Source organism: Urocitellus parryii, chromosome 12 (assembly GCF_045843805.1).
Source record: "Urocitellus parryii isolate mUroPar1 chromosome 12, mUroPar1.hap1, whole genome shotgun sequence".
In the NCBI taxonomy this organism is placed as follows: domain Eukaryota; kingdom Metazoa; phylum Chordata; class Mammalia; order Rodentia; family Sciuridae; genus Urocitellus; species Urocitellus parryii.
Window position 1 is genome coordinate 61469331 of NC_135542.1, and position 26933 is coordinate 61496263.

General features: G+C 42.4%; 1 protein-coding gene across 1 annotated transcript in view; it reads left to right on the plus strand.

The window, feature by feature from the left end:
* Positions 1 to 26933, plus strand: part of LOC144249742 (galactose mutarotase-like) — a 42372-nt gene that overhangs the window by 3997 nt on the left and 11442 nt on the right. The window contains exons 2-4 of the mRNA XM_077791912.1: positions 3526 to 3680; positions 8017 to 8223; positions 13916 to 13997. Coding sequence (XP_077648038.1) covers positions 3526 to 3680; positions 8017 to 8223; positions 13916 to 13997 — 444 coding nt within the window. The remainder of the gene's footprint in view (positions 1 to 3525; positions 3681 to 8016; positions 8224 to 13915; positions 13998 to 26933) is intronic.

The window sequence follows — 26933 nt, forward strand, 5'->3', positions numbered from 1 at the left end:
CATGGATCAATTCTTTTTTTTTTTTTTTTTAGTATTTATTTTTTAGTTGTAGTTGGACACAATACCTTTACTTTATTTTTATGTGGTAATGAGGATAGAACCCAGGGCCCCCTACCTGCATAGATGAGCACTCTACTGCTGAGCCACAACCTTAGTGCCCTAATGGATTAATTCTTAAAAACTATTAATCTAAACCAAGGAACTGGCAGGTACTTCTCATCTCCACAGGCTGATGGACTGTTGCCAGGAGTCGTGGCTTCTGAGGGAATCTTGCCAGCCGGTGTGGCAGGAGCTTCACTGTCAGATTGTCTCCAAAGCCTAGTATACCTCTGGTGGAGGATGGGGGCTCTGGGTACACTTGTGGAAAAAATTGAGATCGGACTAAACATGGCCACAGCCAGTTGTTGTATGTTTGTTTGTTGGTTTAGACAATCTGCTTTTCTTTACATTTTAAAACTTTATTGGGCTCAGACATCCCAAATTGATGTCTGCAGAAGCAACCTCAAAGCAAAGTTTCCCTCTGGCCTTCTCTTGCCCTCCTGTCTGTCACTCCTCATTCTCTCCTGAGGCAAGCCATAGAAGCTAGGATTACTCTTCCCCAAGACAGGTCATAAAAACTAGAACCCCCTTTTCCCCAAAGTCAAGATAAAAGCCAGAAATATTACTCTACCCCCCCCCCCGACACACACACATTCACTTTCTCTCTAAGAGTCAGCCATAAAAAAAATTCTCTGACCTCTTGTTCAATTGTAGGTCCTAGGACCCCTGTTCTAGAAAGGGTCTTGGCTCGTAGCTGGAGGAAGGATTGCTGTTCAGACAGGCCAAGAAGAATCTGGGCAGACAGGCCTTGCAGGATCTGCCATGATTATACCCTTTTTGTCCAGTTCTATTTCTAAATGGCTGTTCGTGCATCATCTCTCCTAAGAATAAAAATGCTTAGTTCACCCTGGATCTCTGAGTCTTCAATCTGAAGGTTCCTGCGTCACGTGAAACTATAATCAAATGTGCTTTTCTCTTGTCAACCTGTCTTTTGTTATAGAGGTGTCAGCCATGACCCCTGATGGTGGGCAGGAGAGGGATTATCCCCTTTTCTATCTAAAGAGAAGATGAAACAAAACCAAGAAGAGGTTGTTTGCCTTTTGGGACTCCTTTTGTTTAACCACTGTTAAGGGGTTTGAAAGCTACAGCTTCAGAAAGTGGAAGGGGGGAGAAGGTGGGAACTGACGGAACAATGAACCCCACCAGTGCCTAGAGATGGTGGTTAGATGGGCCAACCAGGATGCCTGGTGCTTGCTAAATACAGTTGGCCCTCTGTATCTATGGATTTGCATCAGTGAATTCAACCAACCACAGATCAAAAATATTTGGGGGAAAACTGCAATAGTACTAAATGTGTTTAGCCCTTTTTTTCTTGTCATTCCCTAAATAATAATAAAGTACAAAAACTATTTATATGGCACTTGCATTGTATTAGGGATTATACATAACCTACAGATGATTTAAAGTATGTGGAGGGAGCTGGGTGTAGTAGCACCCACCTGTAATCCAAGATATTCAGGAGGCTGAGGCAGGAGAATTGCAAGTTCTAGGCCAGCCTCTGGAAATTATAGAGACCTTGTCTCAAAATAAAAATAATAAAGGGGTTGAGGATATAACTCAATCCCCAGTACTGAGGAAAGAAGAAAGAAAGAGGATGTGCATAGGTTTTATGCAAAAACTACCCATCTTATATGAGGAATTGAGCATTTATATACTTTGGTACTTTGTTGGGGGGAAGGGACCACTGGTAGGCAATGCTTAAGAGTATGTATTAGGAGCCAGACTACTTGGATTCAAGTCTTGATTCCTCTGCTAACTAGTGTTTTAAAGCAAGTTACTAAACTTTTCTGTCCTCAGTTTCCACATCAGTAAACTGGGGCAATAATAGTATCTACTTAAGAGAAATATTCTGAGGATGAAATGAATTAAATGTAGAGCCCTGAGAAAGTGTCTGGGACTTAGAAAGGACTAAGTGTCTGCTGTTATAATAGTTCATTTACAAGATTCTGAGGCACCATGGATTAATGAGGAAGGAACCAGGACCTGGAAGAGAATGATTAACTTGTGCCTAGCCAGTTGCGTAATGGGAACAGTGACCAGCCACTGGCTGATTCAGGGTCTGTATCCGAGAGCCCCTCCAGGTGTGGAAAAAGAGGTCTTATGTTTGAATTGCATTCTTTGCTAATCCTAACTAGACATGGAGGATACAGAGTACCCCAGGGAAGGAGAATGGAATCCAGAGTGCATCTGAGTGAGAAATAGAATAGAAAGGAATTTTGGTAAAAATGTAAAAACAAACTGTCTCCAAATCTTAATCTCTTCCGTGGAAAACCACAGAATAACTCAAAAAAACTGTAAGAATAGTAAACTTTAAGAAGAGTACTTTAAGTACTTTTACTGGAATATGCCCTTGTTCAGAGTTTTAACTACAACAATGGTGCTTTGCTTTTTATAACCCCTACCACCAAAAAAAAAAAAAAAAAGCCCAGCAACATTTGATTCTCATCAATATGCCCTGTAGCAATCAAAAGGAATATGGTATACAGGTAGTAACAGGGAGAAACCTTAAGATATTTGATAAATGAAAAGTTACAGAACAATACGTATAACTCAGTTATATCTGTATAGAATATACATGTGTTTGTTTTCTTGCATGTATGCTTATATGTAGTTAATTCAATTTTTGAAAAAACTGTACATTCCCAACTGTTAACAATGATTAGGAAGGAAGAGAAGTGAAGAAAGGCTTTTAAAATATTTTACACTATGAAGTTTGCCAGATTTAGCAAATGAAAATATAAGAAGTCTGATTTAAATTTCAGGTAAACAACTTATACTGTCTCATCCATACTAATACTATGAACATACTTAAATACTGTTAAATGATTATTCATTTTTTATTTGAAATTCAAATTTACCTAGGCATCCTGTATTTCCTCTGGCAATCCTACTCTATGTCCTTGGGTATTATTTAACTCTCATTAAAGATATTTATATGTACTAATTATATGATTTTACAAAAACATGAAAAGAGAAAGAAGAATTAGATAGACTACACAAAAGTCTAATTTTTAGTTAAGAAAATGATTGGCTCAGAAAATAGCAGATTATAAAGCAACATTCCCACTAAGATCCCAGTTTATAAAAAGAAGCAAATGCATATGTACACTACACTGAAAGACAGAAGGATATATATAACAATATTAATAGTGGTTCTCTCTCGAGTGATAAGATTAAGGAGGATTTAAATTTCTTCTTTGTGTGTTATAAAATTCTTTAAAACTTTTTGTAATGGATATGTATTACTTCTGGAACAGGAAAATGTCAGGTGTGAAAAAATACCATTTTTCTGTGCTTTCATGAAGACTTTGATATGGCCAACTTGTAGGTAGTTGTGGCTTCCTCAAGAAGAAAGTGACAGGCAGCAGTGTAAGACACCTCTTCTGTTTCAAGTTTTAAAAAACACTGTCATCCTTGTCCTTTCAGGGTACATCCAAAACCTGCCCTACTTTGGATCGGTGATTGGAAGGGTGGCCAACCAAATTGGCAAAGGAACATTCAAGTTGGATGGGAAGGAGTATCATCTAGCCATTAACTATGGGCCCAACAGTCTGCATGGAGGACTCAAAGGGTTTGACAAGGTGAGTCCAGGGCATGTGGCAGAGTCCTTTCTTGGTCCACTTCCCAGAGTACCCACAAGCATGTCTTCTATTGCCAAGCAGAATCCTAGGCCCTGGGACATGTGCATGGTAAAGCAATCCAGGAAAAAGGCTGTTCCCAGGGTTTGGGGGAGCAGATGCAAATGGCCACATCCAGGATCCGTCCTTCTCTAGTTCATCTGACTGTCACAAGCAGGGATCCTTGAGTGAAAGGACCATGACCCCTGACTTAGGAAGGATGTGGAACAACTTTCTCCTAGTGTTGGGATCAGGGAATCAGGTTGAAGAAATGTGGGTGAATGATAAGTACCTACCTACCCTCTACTGCATAGGCCTTCACATACGTCGTCTCTGACCTTTCCAAGAGACCTGTATCATCACTCAAATGAGAAATCTGAGATTGTGAAAGGCACATGATTCCTAAAGGGGACAGCCAGGTCTGCCAGGCTCCAAGCCCTCATCGCTATACAAGAGCTGCTGGTGTCCTCCATGGCCACTGTGGGGACCCCCAATCCAATACTCCTCCCTGTTCCTCCTGTTTGCACCCTTCCTGTGCAGTGTGGCACCACGCCCGGAAATGCCCTAACACTGAAGTGCTTTGTGCCTTAAAATTACCTTAGGTTCCTCCAGATCCCCCTTTCTATATAAAAACTCCATCCCCTAAATAAAAACTCCAATCCTTGGAAAGCAAAGGGATCAAGCTGCTCCCTGAGATCAGAGTTCCTGGCCTCCTGCTTCAGAGTCCTCCAGTCTCATCTTAGTCTCTGAGGGAAAAAATTTCAGAGAGCTCTCCTTTAATTTATACCACCCAGGTTGTTTGCTAGAGAGGAGATAGAGAAGATAGGAAGTAAGAAGTGTGGTAACTAAAGGCCATGATTTCCTTTTTTCTGCCTCTGGCCTCCACTTCTCCTGCTGAAGGAAGTTGGTTGCTCTAGGTTTTCCCCTCTCCCTCCAGCTTCCTCTCTGTAGCCAAGAACCAGACTATCCCGTTGGCTTCCCTTTCTTCAGTGAGGGACTCCTCACACTAGGGAGAGCAAAAGGCTCTCCCGAGTAGCATCTGCTGTGCCCAAGAGCAGAGGGCAGAGATCCTCTAGAACATGCCAGGTCCGTGAGTAAACCCTTCTAGAAGAAGCTGGGCCGGGTTCCTACAGGGATCTTGAGAGGACCCTCAAAACAGCACCTTGCTCTTCTCCTTCTGTTCCACTGTGGTATTTTCTGCAGTGTTGCTTCATATGTATTCCCTTTATTAACACAGAAGAGTAGTAAGAATGCATATCTGTTTTACTCCATTTTCTGTTGCTATGACTAAATACATAGACTGGGTCATGTATAAAGACAAAGGTTTTTTTCCCCCCTCACAGTTCTGGAAACTGGGGAGTCCAAGAGTATGGTGCTAGCCTCTAGTGAGGGCCTTCTTGCTGTGTCTTAACATGGAAGAGGGCATCTCATGGCAAGAATGAGCAACTGTACCAGTTTGGGTCTTTCTTCCTTTTCCAGCAAAACCATTGATGCCATCAGAGGTTACCTCTCTCATGACCTCCTCTAATCCTAACTACCTGCCAAAGGCTGCATCTCCAAATACCATTAGCATGAGTTTGGGAATTATGTTTTAAACACATGAACTTTTGGAAGACACATTCAAACCATAGCCCAAACCCGTGCAGTGGGCCCCTTTTGTGAACCACGGAGCATAACAGGCTGGGGATTCCTGAGGTTCACAGTATAATGAGGCAGATGGACCCTTACATAACTATTAACAGCTGAGCTTCCACAGGCACCACAACATAGATGCTAACATTATACTAGAAGAGCTGAACATGATCAAATGAATAGTTATGGAGGTGGGACAGCTTTTGAAGAACAGGTAACATTTCATTCAATCTGTGGGTATTAGACAGAATGGCAATACTGGGGCCCCGAGATGGGTGGGGAAAAGCTGAGAATACTTATGGAGCCACTGAAAGTTTCTCAGCGGTAAGTTTTTAGATAGGTATCGTTAGCAGTATCAGATGGACTTTATTTCAAGTGTATTGGATTTCAACAATTACTGAATGAATAGTTTAGGTTGGGGGGATGTGTTTTTCTGTGCATTTAAGCACAATTCTTTAAAAGATGAAAATTAAATAACCTGACAGGATTTGAAATAGTATAAGAAAGTCTGCAGATTTAGAGTTTCTGGAGAGTTAGAAACTATAAGGTCAGAGAAATTCTTCCATGAATGGGAATTACACATAACTGAAAATATTTGTTTACACCAAAATCTTTCCATTCTTTCCTTTCCCTAAAGAGGAAAATCTGGGTAGCAAGGTAAGAACATTTTATTTCAGATATTTAATTCCTACAATTTTCCATTTGGGGAATTCTTCTTTTATTTTTTAATTACACTTATAACAGTCTTTCTATTTTAAGTCTTGAAAGTTCAATATTTCTGAGAGATAATTAGGATATAAATTAAATTTTTACTGAGCTCAGTGAATTTGTGTCAACGCCAGCTGCTCTCATTGTGGATGAAGGTAGAGACCTCCATCCCTGCTGGGCTCCCCTTCCTGGCAGGCAGAACACCTGTGAGAGCCAGACCCAGGCCAGAGTGAGTGGGCAGAGCCTGGGCTGCAGGCCATTCCTCTGATGCAGAAGGTTATGACCTTTTAACTGTTTGGAGTGAGAGTTTGACTCTTCTGTTGAAAATGGAGATTTGAATAAAGCTGTTCACTGAAACTAAGATGTGAAATCATGTAGGTAGCCAGACCTGAGTTGGAATCCTAGCTCTGTCACTAATTACATGTATGATTTTAAACAATATTTTTTCTTTTTAAACTATGCTGTATTAAAGGGTTCTATTCTACACCTCCGGAATGTATGGGGAGAAACAGGCAGGTTAATGCCATTGAACTTAATTTGTTCATCTGTAAAGTGGGGATAATATTAGTTGGAACTATAAGAGATTGCCAGTGTTCAACAGTTTTGACCTACAGGGACAGTCATTTAGTTCACCTTGTAAGGTGATTTGTGTAAGGCATCAGTGACTGGTGAATACTCCACAGATTGGAGGTCTCATGTGTGCAATAAGCTCTTTACTAGTAGTGATCCCAGAGCTCCCTAAAGGACGAGGACTCTGGTCAACTCATGCTGCTATTGTAACATAAGGGAACAGGCTTGGGCTGGGTCCAATCCACTATCACTTACCAGCTGCATGACCTGGGGCCAGCAGTTTACCCTTCCTGAGCCTCAGTGTGTGCTCACTCAATGAGAATGATGGCACTACTTGAAGTAGACAGATGAGATAACGTCTGAAAAGTTTCTGGCTAGGTGCCTTTCTTCATAACGAACACTTGATAAATGCTGGTTTTCTCTTCCCTGAAAGTGTGATCTTGGGGCCTTTCAGGCAAAGTGAAGAGGAACCTCTATGTTAATTCAAGATTCCATTTTTTTCTCTTCATATTTTTCTTGCCATTCTTAGAATTGTATTTGCTAGAACACAGAGAAAAGCTTCAAGGTAATTTTTCTAGCTCCTTAATTTTATGGAAGTGATAGATGCCCAAATTTACACAGTGAACTAGGAACAGATCTGGCTCCAAAACCATGACTCCTGACTTGTGGGCTGAGAATGATCCTAATGGAACAAGTGCCCAATTTGTTATAAACTCTGTCCAGGGAATAAGAGAAACTTGCGGTGTTTTTCATTAATATTTGTATACAGTACACCAGAGAAAGGGGTTGATTTATTAAGGTTATTTTTTAGTACTATAAAAAGGTATTGCTACACAACACCAGAATGGAGCACCAAGATTAAAATAAATATATATCCAAGAAAAATTCAAAGAGGAAAATATTGTAGATACATACATGTAAGGTTAAGAGGAAAGAGTATAAGGAATGGAGCCAAGCAAGGTGGCACATGCCTGTGATCCCAGTGGCTCTGGAGGCTGAGGCAGGAGAACTGTGAGTTAAAAGCCAGCCTCAGCAAAAGTGAGGTGCTAAGCAACTCAGTGAGATTCTGTGTCTAAATAAAAAATATGAAAAATAAGGTGGGGATGTGGCTTAGTGATCAAGTGCTCCTGAGTTCAATCCCTGATAATCCCTCCCCCCCCACACAAAAAAAAAAAAAGTGTATAAGGAATGGGAGTAGGTAAACAGGAAAAAAAAAATGCCTCTTTTCTGTACAAATCAGAGATTTAGATGAGTTCAAATCCCGGCTACTAATCCAAGCCTTGATGATTGATGAACTCCCTTTCTGGAATCAGTTATCCTTAAATATTGAAATGTGGCATTTAACTTGGGATTGAAGCAAATAAGCAGCTTTGAAAACACTTTTTTCTAGGTCCTCTGGACCCCTCAGGTGCTCTCAAATGGCGTCCAATTCTTCAGAGTCAGTCCAGCTGGTGAGGAAGGCTTCCCTGGAGAGTTAAAAGTCTGGGTGACATACACCCTGGATGGCGGGGAGCTCGTGGTCAACTACAGAGCACAAGCCAGTCAGACCACACCAGTCAGTCTGACCAACCATGCTTACTTCAACCTGGCCGGCCAGGTAAGTGAACTCGCTCCTTCTCTCCTGCTGTAACTTGCTTCGTGGAATAACCAGGGACTGTGACTGGAGAGACCAACCCAGTGTGGACTTACTCTGTCCTGACAATGATGAAAAGAGCCCAGGAGAGCATCTGGCTCCTAGTAGGTGTTCAATAAATGGAAGTCATAGAGGAAGAAGATGGAATGAATACATTGTACTGTCAAGAAGGGTATCTGTTCCCGTGGCTATTTCAAGAACTTCTCTCATCGGATTGCAGCATGTGCTCACATCTGCTTGAGTATTATTGTACTCCTACATCTCCCTCCAGTTACTTCCATTTAAGGAAGCAGATATAATCCTCCGAATTATACTTAAACCATCTCCTTTAATATTTGTGTACTCCCACTGTGCAGCCCACCAGCTCCTTCCAGGGATTCTGGTGGCCAGTCATGCCCTGCACAGGACAGTAGAAAGAGCATTAGACCTGGATTTAGAAGATCTAGAGGTTTTTGTGTTTTTGTTTTTTTTTTTTTTTTTTTTTTAGAATAAGAGGCATGTTCTTAATTTCGTAATAATAGCTACCTATTATTTATCAGCCCCTGTCAGAAGCACTTTATAAAGTTGTCAGTAAAGACATTGAAATCAACCCAGCACAGGGATAAGCCCCAGGAGGAGGACTCTTAAATTGTCTCCCTATAGGTGGTAGAGAGCCTCTGACAGTGCCCTTGAGGGATCCCCTCTAAAGCACCTCATTCCCTTCAAAAGGGAATACTTCAGCTTATTGAGGAGGCTATCACAGGAGGCAGAAAACAGGCTGAGCCCAACTCTGTAGAATCTGTTACTTCTTCATTATCTGAAGAAATCATGGTCCACTCAACTTGAATCATGTGGGCATGATTTCCTTCAAACCTATGTACAGCCAACAAGTATTAGCTTACATTTTTGCCCTCCCCAATTTTTAGGAATTTGCTGCTGATTTTTAGGGGGGAAGAGTGGATAATTTTCTTAAACAACAGAGGTAATTGGTTCTGATAAAATTTCCAAAGTTTTCCCTTTAAAAGTAAGAAATATGGCTCTTCCCTTGTTTGATCTTATCTCCAGAACATCCATCATCCTTCCTGAAATCTGAAAACTAAACCAAAAGCTAAAAACAAAACAAAAACACCCATTCGTAAGAGCATCTTCTTTTTAAAATGGGTTCAGAAAGGGCAGAAATAGAGAAAGAAAAGCAAAACAAAACAAAACACACTATATTGTTTTAGGTAGAGAGTAAATTGTGATGATTTTTCTGTTTTCTGAATTTTGATAGGCTTAGGACATATTATTTTATAACCTTGGGAATGATCTAAATGAATTGATTCAGAAATAGAAAGAGAAATTACACATGAAGTATTCCATCTGCCAGTGTTCTTCCAGTAAAAGAGATAAAATGGGAATTTAAGGTTTACTAAGGCTCTTTGCATTTGTCACCTTTCTAATCCTGCAGGGACTTGGAGTGACAGATATTTCTGAATCTCTTTGCAGAGGATGAATACTTTCCTAGATCAGACCCCATCCAGAAGAGCAGTCAATATAAATCTCTCTTCTTAGACTGTCTTAGTAAGTGCAGCTGAAATCTACAACCACCAGCTTCAGCATTAAGGGCACCAGCCTTTGGGGGCACTTGGGTAGGAATGGATGGTCACCAGGCCTGGGGTCAAGAGCCGCTGCATATTCAGAACATCCCTTGCCCTATCCTGGGAAGCATTATCATATGTCAAGCCCTCTCCAGGGAAATACTTCAAAACATGATATTTAAAGTAATTAGCCGGGATGTGGTTCACTGGTAGAGCACTTGCCTAGCATGCACAGGCTCTGGGTTCAATTCCTAGCACCTAGCACAAAAATAATAAATGAACAAAGTAGCCAGCTCATGTTACATCTGTTCACTTTTTTTGTTTTCTAAATCTAACAAATGGTATTTTTTTCTATTTTGGGGCCCAAGCATTGGCTTGCTACTTCTAGTTTGTGTGTTGGGGGGTCTGAGAGGTAGGATGTGAGAACTGTTTGAAACTTAACCTAAAGTCCTCTGAAAGCAGGCCTAGTGGAATTTGAGATGAAAAGCAATAGCTGTGGTTCTGGTACGACTAGGTAGATAACGTCATCAAGGAACCAAGTTCTTCCATTTTTCCGTTCTACTTCCTCAGTGTCTTGGCTTTTTTTTTTTTTTTTTTTAGTTGTTGTTGGACCTTTATTTACTTATATGTGGTGCTGAGAATCGAACCCAATGCTTCACACATGCCAGGCAAGCGCTGTACCACTGAGCCACAACCCCAACCCAGTGTTTTGGTTTTTGTCTTCAGGTTTTCCCCCTCAGTCACAGGGTGGTTGTTACAGCTCCAGGAGTCACCTCCTCATACAGTCACCCCCAGAGACAAAAGAGGATGTTTACCTTTTTCATATCTCTAATGTTTCTTTTCTAAGAACAAGTACAACCTTTTCTAGAAGCTCCTGGAAGACTCACATTTCATTGGCCAAAAGTGTGACTCATTCTCTGCCAACGGGAATCTGAGACTGCCATGATTGATCTAGACCAACCAAAATTTGGCCTCTAGGGCTCGGGAAAAGGTTCCTTGCCTGAATCTATGACTTAACATAGAATAAATCAACAAGTCAAGTTTCTCCCAGGAGAAAGGGAGGGTACAGGTGAAGGGAAAGGCTCTATGACTTCTGGGCAGTAGTCAACAGTGTCTGTTACTCCTGCTAGGCACATTAAAAGGTGAATTAAGGCAGAAACTGTGGCAATGAACAGAAAAGGTTTTAAAATCTCTATGCAAGTTGTGATGGGCTTTGTAAATGGCTAATGTTACAAACTGGTATTAATCGAGCAAAGTTCACCAAAACACTGAACTCAGAGATGGATCTCAAGATCTGTTTGTTTGTCAACATTTCTTGCCAAGTGTTCATCAACCTTGAACGGAAATGGGTCTAACAGTAATATTCCACCAGAGCAGATCATTGGAGTTTTCCAGGCCAGAAGTGAACTGAATCATGCTTCTCTTTAAGGAAGGGATATTAGTGCTACTTGGTGACCCAGAGGCCACTGGGAGCACAGTAAGCGTTCTTTTCCTGATCCTCCCAGCCTCTTCCTATAAAGTCAGACTCATCCATTTTTTTGCAATGTGACTTTTTTTTGTTAATTCATTTCCTCCTGCTCATTGCTTTAAAAACAACAAAACAAAAAAGAAAAAGAGAAAAGGAAACTCCTAAGCAGCCTTGTTCATGATAGTGAAACACTATAAACAATCCACAAGTCCATCTACCCATCAGAAGAATGAGTAAACAAATGGTGACATAATGGTAGAGTAGAATATTATCAACAATAAAAAGGACCAAATTACTGATCCAATAACATGAGTGATCTCAAAAACCTTATGAGACACAAAAGAATATCTACCATAGGATTCTATTTATGGAAGGTTCTAGAACATGTACAACTCATCTATGCTCATAGAAATCAGAATAGCATCCTGGTTATAAGTGAGCATTTATCTTTAAAAAAAAAAAGAATGGAAGGAGGCAGGCACCTGTGGAAATTGAGTGAAGACCTGATAAATGCTAGGCCAGGAGTCATCTCCTGCAGGCTTTGCTCACTGGATGGTGTAGGAGAGGTTGTGTCTCTCAAGCCTCATATATGCAAAGAAAGGATGGAGGTGTTCTTTTGGTCTGGCTGTCCTTTCCTGGGACTCTTCAGTCCTCTATGTGGGCTGTCGATGTCAATCTAATACCCTCATGGCTTTGTACTCAACCTTCCTTGCTGCTGCCTGGACTGAATAAAACCTTCCAAGTTAGGGCTGGGGGTAGCTCAGTGGTAGAGTGCTTGTTTGGCATATGCAAGGCCCTGGTTTCAAACCCCAGCACTGAAAAACGAAGCAAAATAAAACCCTCCTGTTGAACTGAGCATTGAACAAATAGAGCTGGGGAAATAGTTCTAAATTCCCTTTCTCATCTTCCTTCCCTTTAGTCCCAAAGGCCTCCTGGGTGCCAGCACCACCCTGGTAAAAGAGCACGGCAGTAGGGAGGAGCCTCTGTCCAGGAGAGACACCCTGATGTCTTGAGCTACACTGGACCTGGGTACATGCCACTTCCCATTTTGGACCTGCCTTCTCAAGTCAGACCAGGAACCCAAAAAGTGGCTAAGAGAGGAAGCATGAGCAGCAGAGAGCTCTCTGTCCTCATATTGTCCCCATTTCCTCCTACCCCAGCCCAGCACAAACCCATTTTCTCTCCCAGGGGATATCAGTTCTGCAGCAGCAGAACCTTCTAGCAGTGTCATTAAGCCAGTTTTTGCCACATTTCAACATGGAATCTCATGGTCCCTAAATCTTGTTCTTTTGCCTTAAAATGACTCCATTTGATTGTGTGGCCTGAATCTTTCTCTCCATAGAATCTGCATCCCGTCAGCCTGCAGCCCTCAGCCCCTCTGCCCCTCTGCTTATCTCTCTGCAGCTCAGCAGCAGCTTCAGTTTAGCTTTGCTCAGGGTTTCTCAGCCACTGACATTTTGGGGCAGATAATTGTTTGTTGTGGTGGAGAGGGTGGGAAGGCTGATTGTTGAGCTTCACTAAGCAAAAGCCCTCTCTTGGTTCCTCTTTCCCATCTTGTGTTGTGAAGCTTTAAAATATGTTACTATGGATAATAAAAATAATCCTTTGCATTAAAAACATACATGTATAAATTTATTTCCCGATTTGCAAGTAGCCCTTACTAAACTGTGTCTCACAAAAATCCTAGAAAAAGTGGGATCATCATAATCCCAATTTTACAGAGAGAGAGAGAGAGAGAGAGAGAGAGAGAGAGAAGAGTATTCCAGAGATTATATGATTTCCCTAGTGAGTGGAAACTAGATTCCAAGCCTTTTGACCACTGACTCAGGTTTCCTGTACTAGCCTTTTTTTTTTTTTTTTTTTTTTTGCAGTACTAGGGATCAAACCCAGGGCCTTGCACCCTGAGCTACTTCTGCAGCCATTTTTATTATTTATTTATTATTTTTTTTTTTATTTGGAGACAGGTTCTCAGAAGTTGCTCAGGCTGGTCTTAAATTTATGATTCTCCTGCCTCAGACTCTGGAGTAGCTGGGATTACAGGTGTGCACCACCTTGCCTGGCCTGTACTAGCCTTTGACTCTCTCAAAAAGGCAACAGAATTTTGATTTTTGGGCTTCTGTCATGTGGCAGGGAGTGGAGCCTCTAGATGGGAGCTGGGAGAGGGGTGACTAGTGTCCCCCTCTAGTGGGCCTGGAGGCAGTGCCTTGACCACTCAGGACTTGCGTTCTGGGTGAGTGATCCTTTCTCCTCCCTGTGCCTGCTATCTGACAGAGTAGCAGAAACCCCTCCATTAAAAAGCGGGAACCAAAAGGCTTCCTAGCCACTGTGGTCTCCCTGACTTCTCACCTTCGCATTCCACTTAGAAAAGAAAATGCATGCTGGGGTCACACGTTGAAAGCTTCTTTCACATGTGTTGGTGGTTGTTTGGAGGCCCCAGTCTACCTACACTAGATGATCCTGCTTACTCAGTATCATTGGTCAACTGGATTTCTAAAGTTTTTGTCAATGCCTGAAAACATTTTTACAAGAAATGTTACAAAGCAAATATGGCTTTTATGTTTGTCTTGGTAAATATGTAAAAGACTAAACAGTAAGTCTTTTTTTTTTTCTTTTTCCTTTTCCCTCCCAGGGGTCCCCAAATATATATGACCATGAAATCACCATAGAAGCTGATGCTTACTTGTCTTTGAATGAAAACATGCTTCCTACAGGTTAGTGAATTTAAACATTTTTATGTAACATAGTGTCACAGATTAGATTCTGAGACCAAGACAGGACATTAGTAGAGAAACTGGTAAAATCCTAACAAATCCTATCGTTCAGTTAATAAACTTATTCCAGTGTTAATTTCTTAGTTTTTGATATTTGCATCATGTTTATGCACGATAGGCTTCCCTCGATGTACTATTTTTACCACATTTCTGTGAATTAAAATTCTTTCAAAATTTAAGTTAAAAACAATCAGTGTAAGAAAGTACTTCAAGTTTACAGAATACCTGCCCTACACCAGGCAAGGACTTTTGTTTTAGTTTAGCCTCTTTAAAACAAAGAAGTTGTATTTGTGGCTGCTAGTTTAACATTTTTATAAGGAAAAAGATAAACATGTGAGCCTGTATACTCAACAGTGACTTGAGTTAACAGCAGCAGTGAGAAACTTCCATAAATACAGTGACCATAAAACTAATTGGAATAATAATGAGAAATTGAGATAGATGAGTTAAAATTTTTGTCATCACAGTTTTGAGTGTTTTCCTGCTCCAAGACAGGGTTTAAAGGCCTTTATGTTTGTCTTGGTAATATGTGTCATCTTTTGATATTTAAATGACTCAATAGATGAGCATGAGTAAGCTGGCCAATCTTTTTTAAAAAAAAATTGGTGCATTATAATTATACATAATAGTGAGATTTTATTATGCACAATTTGATCCATTTGATTCCCCAGTAAAGTTGTCTCATTTTGTCCTGGATGCAGAATTATTGCATTACAACTGTATATCGTCAATTATAAGGAAAAAAATAACCTGACTGCTATAATGGACTGATAAGGAAGAAAGTAAACTAAGTAGCTTATAAATGCAGGTTTTGAAATAAGTGCATGTTTATTTGTCTATATTTATAAAATCTTCTTATGCTCTATCCTGTTGTTTTGATCATATGAAAAGTGCAAAAATGCACAATTCATGCTATGTAAAGATTATCGGCCAGGGTTTTAAAAGATCTTTGTGGGGGCTACAGTTGAGCCTTACAGTCCATTAGAGTTCTATCATGATAGCAAATAAGTTGCAGTAACTTCAGAGCTCATGAAAAATTATAATTCTTTGCTACCTGTCCATATGTTCACCAGTTCTACATGTTATGTCTGCTTGCCCCATAATACTCAAACGAAAATTATAAGATTCCTTTGGAATAGCCTTCAAAAATGGGTGGTAACTGCTACTTGGCACCTCAGTGATGAAAGAATTCACATCTAGCCCATTTTCAGTTGAGAACAAAATCTCTAGGAGCCCAGATTTCATCTGACTCTTAACATTGACCAAAAAACCTGAGCAAGTGGTTTAATTCTTTTTTTTTTTTTTTTTTTGAGTTGGGGGGATTGAACCCAGGGGCACTGTATCACTGAGCTACATCCCCAGTCCTTTTTTTCTCTTCTTAGGTATACATGACAATGAGTATATTTTGACATATCATACATACATTGATATAACATATTCTAATTAGGATCCCAGTCCTTTTTATTTTTTTATTTTGAGTTGTGCTAAGGCTCACTTTGAATCTACAATCCTCCTGCCTTAGCCTCCCAAGCCACTGGGATTACAGGCATGCACTCTTGTGCCCACGTGCAATTTACTAATTCTGAAATCACTACAAAGGGCCTGTCCATCATTTGGGCATTCAAAAATGCCTTTCCAGGGCTGGGGTGTGTGGCTCAGGGGTAGAGGCCCTAGGATTGAACCCCAGGGATCAAAACAAAAACAAAAACCAGAACTGCCTTCCCTGTGCTCCTGGGAGAGTTAAACACAATCTGGAAGGTCAAGTGAGAGTTTGCTAGGCAGTGAGGAAAGAAAGGTATTCTGGATAAAGAGGAGTAGATCTGGGAAGTTCAGGAAATAGCAGGCCTCTCCCAGGGAAGTGCTGCTTCTGAAGCACCAGGCTGCACCACTCTCAGCATGGCATAGGTTAGGTAGACCACATCAGATCTGCTGAAGTGCCGAGGTTGGCCCATGGTGACCCCAGGCTGGCCTGGGATTCAAGGTCAACCTACACGGAACAGACTGAAAGGTGGGACCAAATGCACTGTCAAACTTCCTGGTATTCAGCCAGACGTGGACTGAACACACAAGGCCACTTTCTTGTGATGCACTTAGGAACCTGTTAGACCAGCCACACTCCATTAAGACTTCTGGATCCACGTGCAGTATCTAGCGATGTAGAGATTGTAGTTTTGTTGAATTGAGATAATAACTTGTGAGATGAGATGAAGGTTTATGACATTAATAGCTAGTATTTCAAAGGAACACTATAAATAATTCCTACTATAATCCTGTTGGGTGGATTATGTTCATTTTCTTATTTAACAGATGTGTAAACTGTTGAACAAGGAATTTAAATAACTCAGTGAGATATGGTTAGGTTATGGTTTGACTGTGTTCCCCAAAGGCTCATGTGCTAAAGGTTTGGTCCCCAGAAGGCAGGGTATAGGAGGTGGGGCCTCATGCAAGATAATGAGGTCATAGGACACCATCCTCAGAAGGGACAAATAGCAGTCTCTCAGAATGAGTTTGTTCCCCTGAAAGAGAATTGTTGTATAGGGAAGTTGCCTCATCCAACTGGCCTCTTCTGCATGCAGCCAGTTTCCTGCCTGCTTCTCTGCCATGTTGTGAGATAGCCAAGGAGGCCCTCAGCAGAGGCCAAACAGATGGGGCCCCCTGATCTTGGACTTTGAGCCTCCCAAACTGAACTAAATAATCCTCTTTTCTTTGTAAGTACAAAGTCTCAGGGTATTTTGTTATAACAATAAGAAACTGGACTAATACAGAGAATCACCCAGTTAACAAAGGGTGGAAAACTGAGATTCACACCAAGTAGTCTGACATTAGAACTTGGGCTCTTGGGCTAGGGCCATAGCTCAGTGATACAATCCTTGCCTAGCATGCACAAGACTCTAAATCTAATCCTCAGCACAGCAAAACAAACAAACACCCCAAAACCATACTCCCATGTTAAATGTCAAGAAGGTTTGGGTCAGGTGTGGTGGTGCACGTCTATATTTACCAGCTACTTGGAAGGCTGTAGCAGGAAGATTGTAAGTTTGAGGCCAGTCGGCGCAGTTTAGTAAAACCCTGTCTTAAAATTAAAAAAATAAAATAAAAACTGAAAGGGCTGAGGAGGTAGCTCAGAGGTGGAACCCTTACCTAACTTAAGCCAGGGCCTAGGTTCAATCCCCAGTATTTAAAAAAAAAAAAAAGATTTGGGATGATGAGGAAGGGTAGGAAAGGAAAGAAAGAAAATAAATTAATTTCTTGACTCTATAGATACCCAAGACCACCATATAGTCAAGAAATGAGAAATAAGCAAAAAAACAAAAACCAAAACTTTTAATAGTTGTCAATTCTCATTTCTTTTGTCACCTTTGTACAAGAAACGTCACAGCTTCTCTCGCAATTGTTCCCTGTTTTTCCTTCTGTTCAACTTATTTCTAGTTTGCTGCAAAGAGAACAAACCACACAAGTTGGTTTGCATTTTATTTTAAAAAGGGAGAGAGGGGGAGGGAAGAATTTTCCTGAAGTTAAAAGCATGAGTTTAAGTGTCTGGCTTTGTCAGCCCGACAAGGAGGGAATCAGAAAAAGAACAACTCCAAGGCAGGTAAATGGAAGCTCAAAACTCTTCTCTGTGCCCCTCAGTAGCCCCAGAGCTGCAACCAACTGTGTTTGGCAATGCATCCCTGGTCTTGCTGGTTCTTGGTTTTCTTATCTGCAGAATCTTACTATGATCATATTGAAAGTTTACTTTCTTAAGTATGTGGTGTGTGTGTGTGTGTGTGTGTGTGTGTGTGTCATTTCTGTTGAAGATGACAGGAAAATCATTTGATAGACAATTCACAAACATAGTAAAAAAAAAAAGCTTTACCAGTTACAAGATAGCCTTCAGCTATCTGGAGAATTCACTTACTGGGGGACTTATTTGCCCAGCAGGGACACTGGGTAACAAGTTCACTTCAGACCCTCTGCTCTCCCTGGCTTTCCTGGGGCTGCTGATCTGTTGTGGTGAAGCCCTTAGAAGTCAGCAGTAAAAAAAATCATTAACCACTTTGGTCTTCTTGCATATGAGTGGCTCTTATTCAGAAATCGGTTATTTTGCTCACTCTCTTAATCCTCTGCTCTGCATCCCAGATCCTTACTTGGATGTTTGTTTTTCTCTCTTCCTGGGCCATAAAAATTCTCATTAATTTTGCCCAGAACTCCTGGAGAGAAAAGTCTTATTATCATTATAGCAGAAAAGAGGCTGAGCACCAAGAACTCTTTAACAGGTAACAACCAAATCTGAAAAAGTGGCACATGCAGAAGCATTTGTGGTGGATGTGAGGGAAGCTGGGGGCAATGTTTTAATCATCAGATCATCTACATTTCTTGAATTTAGTGTGATGTAATCTGACAAATAACAATGTCTATAGACTCATCTGATTTGATCCTACTGAGTATTTGCAAGTCCTCTGGGGGTCCTCCTAAGATTGTGCTTCACACAAAAATGTTTTAATAGCCCCCCCATACACACACACACACACACACACACACACCATCCTTTCCCTTTTGTGGCTATTAATTTATACTTATGTTTTAACTCTTTATTTTTGGTTGCCCTTCATAAAAGGTGTAACCTGAGCTGCTAGTCTTGTGGGAGATGCTGATGCAGATCTAAACTCAGAAGAAGATTTTACCCTGGTTAGTACACTGAGGCGCTCAGTACATGATTTTTCAGGTGATGGGAAAACCCATCATCATAAGAACGTAGCTTCTTGTATTTTACAATTAAGTATAATACCGTAGCCAGGGTATTCAGTAAAAGGGGACTAGCCTCCTGCTGCTGTTTTTGAGGAGGGGTGAAGTCTATTCTTCCTTTTGTTTGTTACCTGCTTACTAATTGAGTGTCATCACACAGAAAGGAAAGGGACAAGGTAGCAGACAATGAGTGGCTTCTTCCTTCTCTCCTTATTCTACTCTCCTAAATTAAAAAGCTACCCTTTTTCCCAAGCCCCATGGAAAAGCCTCCACAAGGGTAGAGGTATCTGCAGCCTTCAAAGGGACTCAGCCAAGTAATTCAGAGTCGCCCCTGTTTCCCCACCGGAGGCTCCTGCCATCTTGTCAGCCCTGGAGGCTTCAATCCTTCATACTGAGGCTGCGGGAAGGGATCAAAATAAGAACAAAAAATATTTTGAATGAAATTCATCACCTTCTAAAGCTACTTCTCTGGATGCCATTCCTGGCACTTTGGGGTCTGCAGTGAACACGTGGTCCTTGCTCACAGGTGCCTCAGATATGACCCAGAGCAGTACCAGCTGAAGGCCTCTCCAAGGCCGAGAACTCATTTTAACCCTAGACCAGGAGCAAAGCTTGCTGCTCAATTTCAGTTCAGCTTTACTTCTTCAGAGCCGTTGTTTTTAGCTATTTAACGAAACACAAAAGCATTGCTGCTCTAAAGCATTTGCTCCTGTGCAGCACAAGGGCCACAGCATGAGGACAGGCTCCCACTGGGGCATCTCAGGTCCACTTCAGTGTGTTTGTTGTGTTTCTTGTAATCAGGGCTCTCCCTATGGGTTCCCAGAAGTGAAACTCCTAGAAGCCGTTTACTAGAAAGACAGATGTACAATGGATGGTCAGGACAGAGAACACCCAGTGCCAGGTCTCTGAGCCACATGGCAGGCATTCCACTCAGGACATGATTCTCATGCCTCGCCCTGTGGCAACGAGCAGAAACCAAAGTGAACAGGTGAGAAAAATCAATCCAGATTTCTCCAGGGATTAATTTGTTCCCAGGTTTGTAAATATTACTTTTTACCCTTTCACCTTACAGAATGGTGAGAACAACAGGCAAGCTGGGCAATATGCCCAGCAAGATGTAGCCACGTATATAACACAGTGCAGTGTTAAAAAAAAAGATTTTTTTTTTGAGGCGTGCACCACCACACCTGCCTCTTTAAATCATATCACTTTTTGTTTAATCTTGCTGCTCTTTATTTATAGATGAGGATCAAAAAAGCAAAAATGCCTATAATTCCAGCAACTTAGGAGGTTAAGGCAGGAGGATGAGGCCAGCCTCAGTGATTCAGCAAGGTCCTAACTATCTTTGTGAGACCCTGGCTCAAAATAAAAAAAATAAAAAAGTACTAGGGATGTGGCTCAGTGGTTAAGCACCCCTGGGTTCAATTCCTGGTACCCAAAACAACAACAACAAAAAAAATGCTTTGATCAGGTCTTTGGCCTCTTACAGTAACATTAGTAAAATCTTCTCTTGCTCTTTTTTTTTTTTTTAAGAGAAGATACCTTGTATTTTTATAAAAATTTGCCCAATCCACTCTGTCCCCCAACCCATCTGTATTCACCTCTATTCTTGCTGCTCTCCATTTTTCAAAGCTCACTCTAAAATTACAGGAAAGCAACCCCATTTTAACAAAATTAGAATTCTGGTAGGAAAGGCTTACCGTGAGTCTGTGGAGACAGACCCAGCAAGAATTTTCTATTTTATTTCAGCCTCTCTCGGTTCCGCCTAGAATTTGGTCGATGATATAATTACTTCCCTAGAGCAGGTCTATGTCTCTACCCTGGAGAAATAACAAACTCCAAAGTATTCTCCTGTTTCAAAGATGCTGCAGATGAAGATTGTTTTGATCTTCGTGCATTAGCATGTGGGCTCCTGACAGACAATTCCTTTCGATATTATATAATCCTAAAATATTGGACACAGTGTTCATTTCAACCATCCATGGATATGCTTCTCTTTCCTTTTTACCTTCCTCCACATCATTAGTCATCAGGTCCTGCTGATTTTTAACTCCTACGTATTTCTCAAATGTCGCCTCGGTATGTCTTATTGATTATATGATTCCACCTCCATTGACACCATCTTGGTTGATGAGATCTTTTCTTGTCTAGATCAGTGGGCTTCATAAATTTGGATGAATAAATGAATGAAAGAATCTAAATGATCACTCTCTAACTGAAAAAAAAAATCTCAAGATCTATCTTCCATCTGGTTCCTAAAGATATCTATCTAAAATGCAAATCTGACTCTGATAATCAGCAGCTTAGAACCTTTTAGATGATTTTTCAGGCCAGACCCCAGCTGCTTCTCCAGGCCATTTCTCACCACAACCCCCCAACCCCCATCCTAGAGGGACCACAATTATCCCCTTCTTTTTTTTTTAATATCTTTGTTTTATTTATTTTTGCATGTGGTGCTGAGGATCTAACCTGGTGCCTCACACATGTGAAGCCAGCGCTCAGCCACTGAGCCCCAGCCCCAGCCCCAATTATCCCCTTCTTTACTGCATCAACCCCCACTTGTCCTTCAAGACTCATACCTTCTCCTTGGAAATCTTTCCCACACTTACTGGAAACAATAGTTTTGTTTTGTTTTTAAGAATTTGATCTTTGTTTTATTTATTTGTTTTTCTTTTTATGTGATGCTGAGGATCAGAACCCCAGGCCTCACCTGTGCTAGGCAAGTGCTTTAATGCTGAGCTGTAACCCAGTCTGGAAACAATAGGTTCTTGTCTAGGGATGTTGTTTTGTCAGGGCCTCCTGCATTAGAGACAAGCACTTTACCACTGAGCTACATCCCCAGCCCTTGTGCTTGGTTTATGATGACATAAGCCATTTAGCACTCATCACATGCCCAAGCTTCCCCCCTGCCCCTCTACGAGTTTTCCTTGGATGATCTATCAGGATTTAGATGCAGATCCAAAGAGGAGAGCTTTGGGCTTGGTCACTTTTGAAGTTGGAAAACTAATCTATGCTAAACACAAAAATGAAACCAAGAGCAAGCAAATCTACATATCTTAGAAACAGCTACTGCTTCCTCCCCTCATGACTACTCGCTCCACTCTTCCTCCTCCTTTGCAGTTGTTTTAAATACAATATATTAATGCGATATGGTGTGAGATCTGGGATTCAGAAAACCAGGTACGATTTTTAGTTCTGTTCTCTACCAGCCATGTCCTCTAATTATTCATAAAAACTCTTTGGCCTTATCAACGGAATCTGTAAAATTTGATTAGATGGGAATCGCATGAGTTGGACTTTAGATCCTGTCCATTTCTAACAATGACTCAAAAGACCACATGGAACCTGTAACCAGGCCCCTGACCAGGCCCCTGTGTGTGTTTGGAAAGATGATGAAAGAGCTTTAGGGACCCAGGAGGGGAGAGGAGGAGGGCTCAGCGGCAGAGCACTTACCTAGCATGCATGTGGCCCCGGGTTCAGCCCCTAGTAGCTCTCCAAGAAACAGGGTGCCCAGGCACTCCTAAGTTCTATGGAAAACCCTGTGTGAGTTGGCCACATCATCTTGGTCTGCACAGGGGTTTTCTTGTCCTTTTTCCTATCAGGTAATGACAGTCTATGGCTGCTTTATATATACTATGCATTAGCGTATATAAAGCGTCATCTTTTTCGAGAAGAACAGTAGTGTTTTCCTTTGGGGGAGTTTCAGGGTGGATTTGGTGTTTTGTTTCATTTGCTGATTCATCATCACTGAATTTCCTGAAGGGAACTAGAAGGCTAGCTAGAGGAGAACGGCACACCAAGAAAAGCAGCTTCCCCAAGTCCCACCAAGAGGAGTGACAGTTCTCAGTTTGGAGTTAGAGGCCAGCTTTTCTGTTTCTACTTGATTCGGTTCATGAAATGGCCTCCACATGTCCACCAGCCATTGGTTTGGACATCAGTATGTGGGGTGTAGGGCAAGCAGGCACACCAGGGCCACTCTGCAGGTGACATGTTCTGGTTGTCACCCTCAGCTCTGCAGTTCTGGGGACAAGCCCTTCCAGCTCCAATCTTCCCCCCACTACTTCATTTTCCAGTCTGTACCTACAGGATGTCACAGTACCTACTGTGTGCCGGTACTGTGCCAGCCCTGGGGAAGAAATACTGAAAAAACTGAGTAAGTTTTGCCTGAGTAAAAAATATACAGCCATATGTATAGTACAGGTCCTGTCCTCATCCAAATTTTAGGCTACAAGAGTGCTTGATTCACCCTAAAAAGATTAAACTGTGACATTGGATTTTATTCAAAGCTGCTTATTCTCTGACAGGTCCCTCCTAAATAGTATTCAAAGAGGTTTGGTGTAGAAACTCCACATCTCTCTCCTGGTAATGATGATACTCTCCAAGGGGGTACATTACTGAGTTCTTCTCATAAAATGGTCCCAAGAACAGTTTTATGAACCCCTAGAATAACTCCCAAAGCTACTCATGTCCCCTGTTAGAGAACATATCACTGCTACAAGATTGGCAAACATGAACCAGCCTGGTGGCGATCTGGCAGAAGGAAAGCTCAGAAATTAGCACTTGTCCAGGCTGTTAGAATTCCTGTGAAAATTGCAGGCTCACATCGAATGAATTTGTCAGGAGGGGAATTATTTGCTAGTGTTCTGACCACCATCCTGGAGAACTGATTTAACATTTACCCCTTCCTTACCCCAGCTCTGGACAAGTGCTTGCTCTGGTTCACTCCTAGTGCATCACAATCCTCAGAGGTCACCCCGTTCTGAAGGGGCCGAGTGGTAGCTGGGGGCCTTGGATGATGGATCTGCCTCAAGGGAGTTCCGGAGCAGACTTTTCCAGTTCAGATAACATTGACAGGATACCTGCTGACTCTTACATGCTGCCTGAAGCACTGGACACACCTAAAAAGAAAATGGAACACTCTCCCTGCCCTGGAGAAGCTTCCAGGGAGCAGCAGGATCTAGGTGGTCAGATCTGTAGTAGAGATACACCTCTATGCCCACAGGGCTTGGGAGGCATAGAGGTGAGGTTAGGAGGAGGCTCTCTCAAGATCACTGAGTTGTGAGAAGCTTCTTAGTGTCTGTGAAGATACTGCAGCAAGGAGACTGAAAGCACCAAAGCCTGGAATGTGGAAGGGGGTGGACTGTGAAGCCAGAATGTTAGAGAGGCAGTAGGGCAGTGCAGGCACTAGGGTACAGAATTTAAGGTGGCAACCCTTTTCAAGGTCGGCACCCCTTTTCAAGGTCGGCACCTGAGAGCATTTGTCTCCTTAACATTTGCCCCTGCGCCTCGCTTGCTCAGCCCTGCAGAGGGTGGTCTCCATTGGCCTGTGTCTTGCTAAGGAACCTGGACTTTGTCTTTAGATCATGGAGGTCTTTGAAGGGTTTGAGCCAGGGGACTGACTTGGCAGGACTGGCCTTTTAGAAATACCACTCCAGCAGCTGTTGGGGGTGCTGGACTGCAGACAGATAAGAGGTTGTGTTCATAGTTCAAGCATGAACTGGGGAGGACGGAAACATGGTGTAAGTGGAGGGGGGGGGCTTGTTATAAAATTCAGGAGGTAAAAATCAGATCTGAGTTGAATGTTGTAGATGAGGAAGGAGGGAAGCTATCTGATCACTGCTGGTTTCTAGGGCAGCCCCTGCTCAAGAGAGATAAAGAAATCAAGTGGTAAATGGAGAAGGAAGAAGAGGAGGTGGCATCAGGTCGGTGGGCAGGCTGGGGAGAGGTGCTGGGAGAGCCGTGGATTTGGCCTCAAGAACACGGAAGGTTAAGGAAGCCATGGGGCACCCAGGTGGTGACATACAGCCGGCGGCGGGACAGGTGAATATGACGGTAGGAGAGAAAAGAGAGCTGGAGATACAAATGGGCAGAGTGCACTTTGTAGATTGAGCCACGTGGCTTTCCCAAAAGGAAATGTCGATCCAGGAAAGCAGCAATCTAAGGACCAAGCCCAGGGGAACCCTAGGAAACCACTTCCAATATTTAAGGTGCAAGGGAGCCCCCAGTAAAGGTACTGCTGAGGGAGATGGTGAGGGGCTGCCGGTCATCGAGCTAAGAGCAAGGTGTGTAGGAGACTTGGAGTGGCCAACACTGTCAAGACTCTAGGAAGGTCAAGTCCCAGGAGGCCTGGGAGAAGTTTGTGATTGTAGTCTGACCCCATGTGACAGTGTGGTCAGGGCAGAAGCTGGACGGGGACAGTTTGAGCAATGACAGAAAGTGAGGAGAGAGAGGATACAGACCAGTGAGAGGTTCCCAACTCAGACAACTTCCTCCAACACCGAGGCCTGGGCCCAGGTATTGTGGTTCATGTGCTTGTACCTGAACCCGGGACCTGAGTTAATGGGAGGGATTGGTGTTGAACCTGCTCTCAGGTAGCTAGGACAGGAAGAAAAGAGAGTGCTTCCCTGTATGGGGATGCAGATGCAAGTTAAGAGGTTTCCTTTAAGGACAGAGGGCAAGCAGAATGGTTGAGTGGGCCGAGAATCCACTTAAAAACTGAGACCATGGATTTGTGATGGCTTCTGTTAGTGATTCTGAGAGTTTTCTGCAGTGTCTCTCAGCAGCACGGAGTCAGAACTGAGAAGGCGAATCAGGGAAATAGGAAGGGCAAGAGTCAGGGTGTAAGGCTGATCAGTGAGTGCCACTACCTGTGGCTCAGGTCATAGACAGTGCACCCTTAGAAGGTAGTGAAGGGGGTGAGAGACAGAAGGACATGTGGCAGGGGAATGACACCAGGGACCTGACAGTCTCCAAGAGGAGCAGACCTGGGAGGAATGAAGCATGAAGGCCAGGAGGCCACAGATGTTGGCAACAGAAGGGTGAACCTCTTAGTGGATGGCAAATTTCCGATGCCATCTAAAGAGGAAATATGGTGGAAAAAATACTGTCACAAAAATGCCTTACGTGGGTCTAACTGTGAAGTGTAAAAGTGGCCTTTTTGCCTGAAAATGAATAACCTGTGGTTCCGTTTAGCAGTTTACGCTTTGGATATCGTGTCATATCCAGAAACAATACCTTCCCCCACTGCAAGTTAAAATAAAATCAGAAAGTGCTCAGTGGAAAGAAAGAAAGAAAAAAAAAACAGTAGTAGAATAAAGCCACAAAACTCAAAGAGCGGCAGAGGAAAGGGGGGAAATACTGCAGACAAGCTTTGAGGTTGTGTGGACTATGAAAATTTATAGAAATGTTATCTTTACAAAAAAAAAAATCCCAAGGTGCTTTACTTGCCAACCCCTGGAATGAAGTAAAAATTCCCATCCAGAGTGCTACTTTTAATTATCATTCTCTTGATGTTGTTTCCTAAAATAATAACTGGCATTCTAGAGATGATTTACCAAGATGGCTTAATTAGATGTCAGATGAGTACCTGTGCCCACGAGCCCCATTACTGCGGGCTTCTTTATGCAAATCCGACTGACTGTTCTGAACCTGACTAGATAAAGAGACAGACATAATTGGAGCAGCTGGGCTGGAAGCACAGCTGGGCCGTCCCCATGGAGACCAGACTCCAGCGCCTGGCTCTTCCTGTTGTCCCAGTGTTCCTGCCCACTCTTCTTTTTCAGAGAGGAACATAGCAGCCCATCTGAGCCTGGGTCTCCCTTGGATGACCTCCATATTGGTGCTCTTCAGTTTTGATGTGCACACCAATCTCCTGGGGAACTTGTTAAAATGCAGATTTCGCCTCCTTGCTCTCTAGTGGAGCCCTGGGGTTCTTGTTTCTGACAAGCACCCAGGTGATGCAAGTACTGGTGAACTTCAGTTCCCACTCGGAGTAGCTATAAATAGGCTCTAAAAAGCTCCAACTAGCCTTAAGAGACCTTTGTTGGCATTCCCATTTTAGCACCTGTTTCTCCCCTTTTGCTCCTTTCCCCAACCATGCCTTCTATCCTGCCTCCTTGGAGGGAGGAGGGGAATTAGTAGTAAATTAAGGTATTAATTCCCCTCCTCCCTCCACTACTTCACACTCTGGGCTCTCTCAGAAGCTCTCTCAAAAGCTGATCTATAAATCAGGTGTGGTGACACACCCCGTGGACTCCCAGCTACTCGATACTGGAGAGGCTGAGGTAGGAGAATCACAAGTTCAAGGCCATTCTGGGCAATTTAGCATGGCTATGTCTCAAGATAAAATACAAAAAGAGTTGGGGGTTAGCT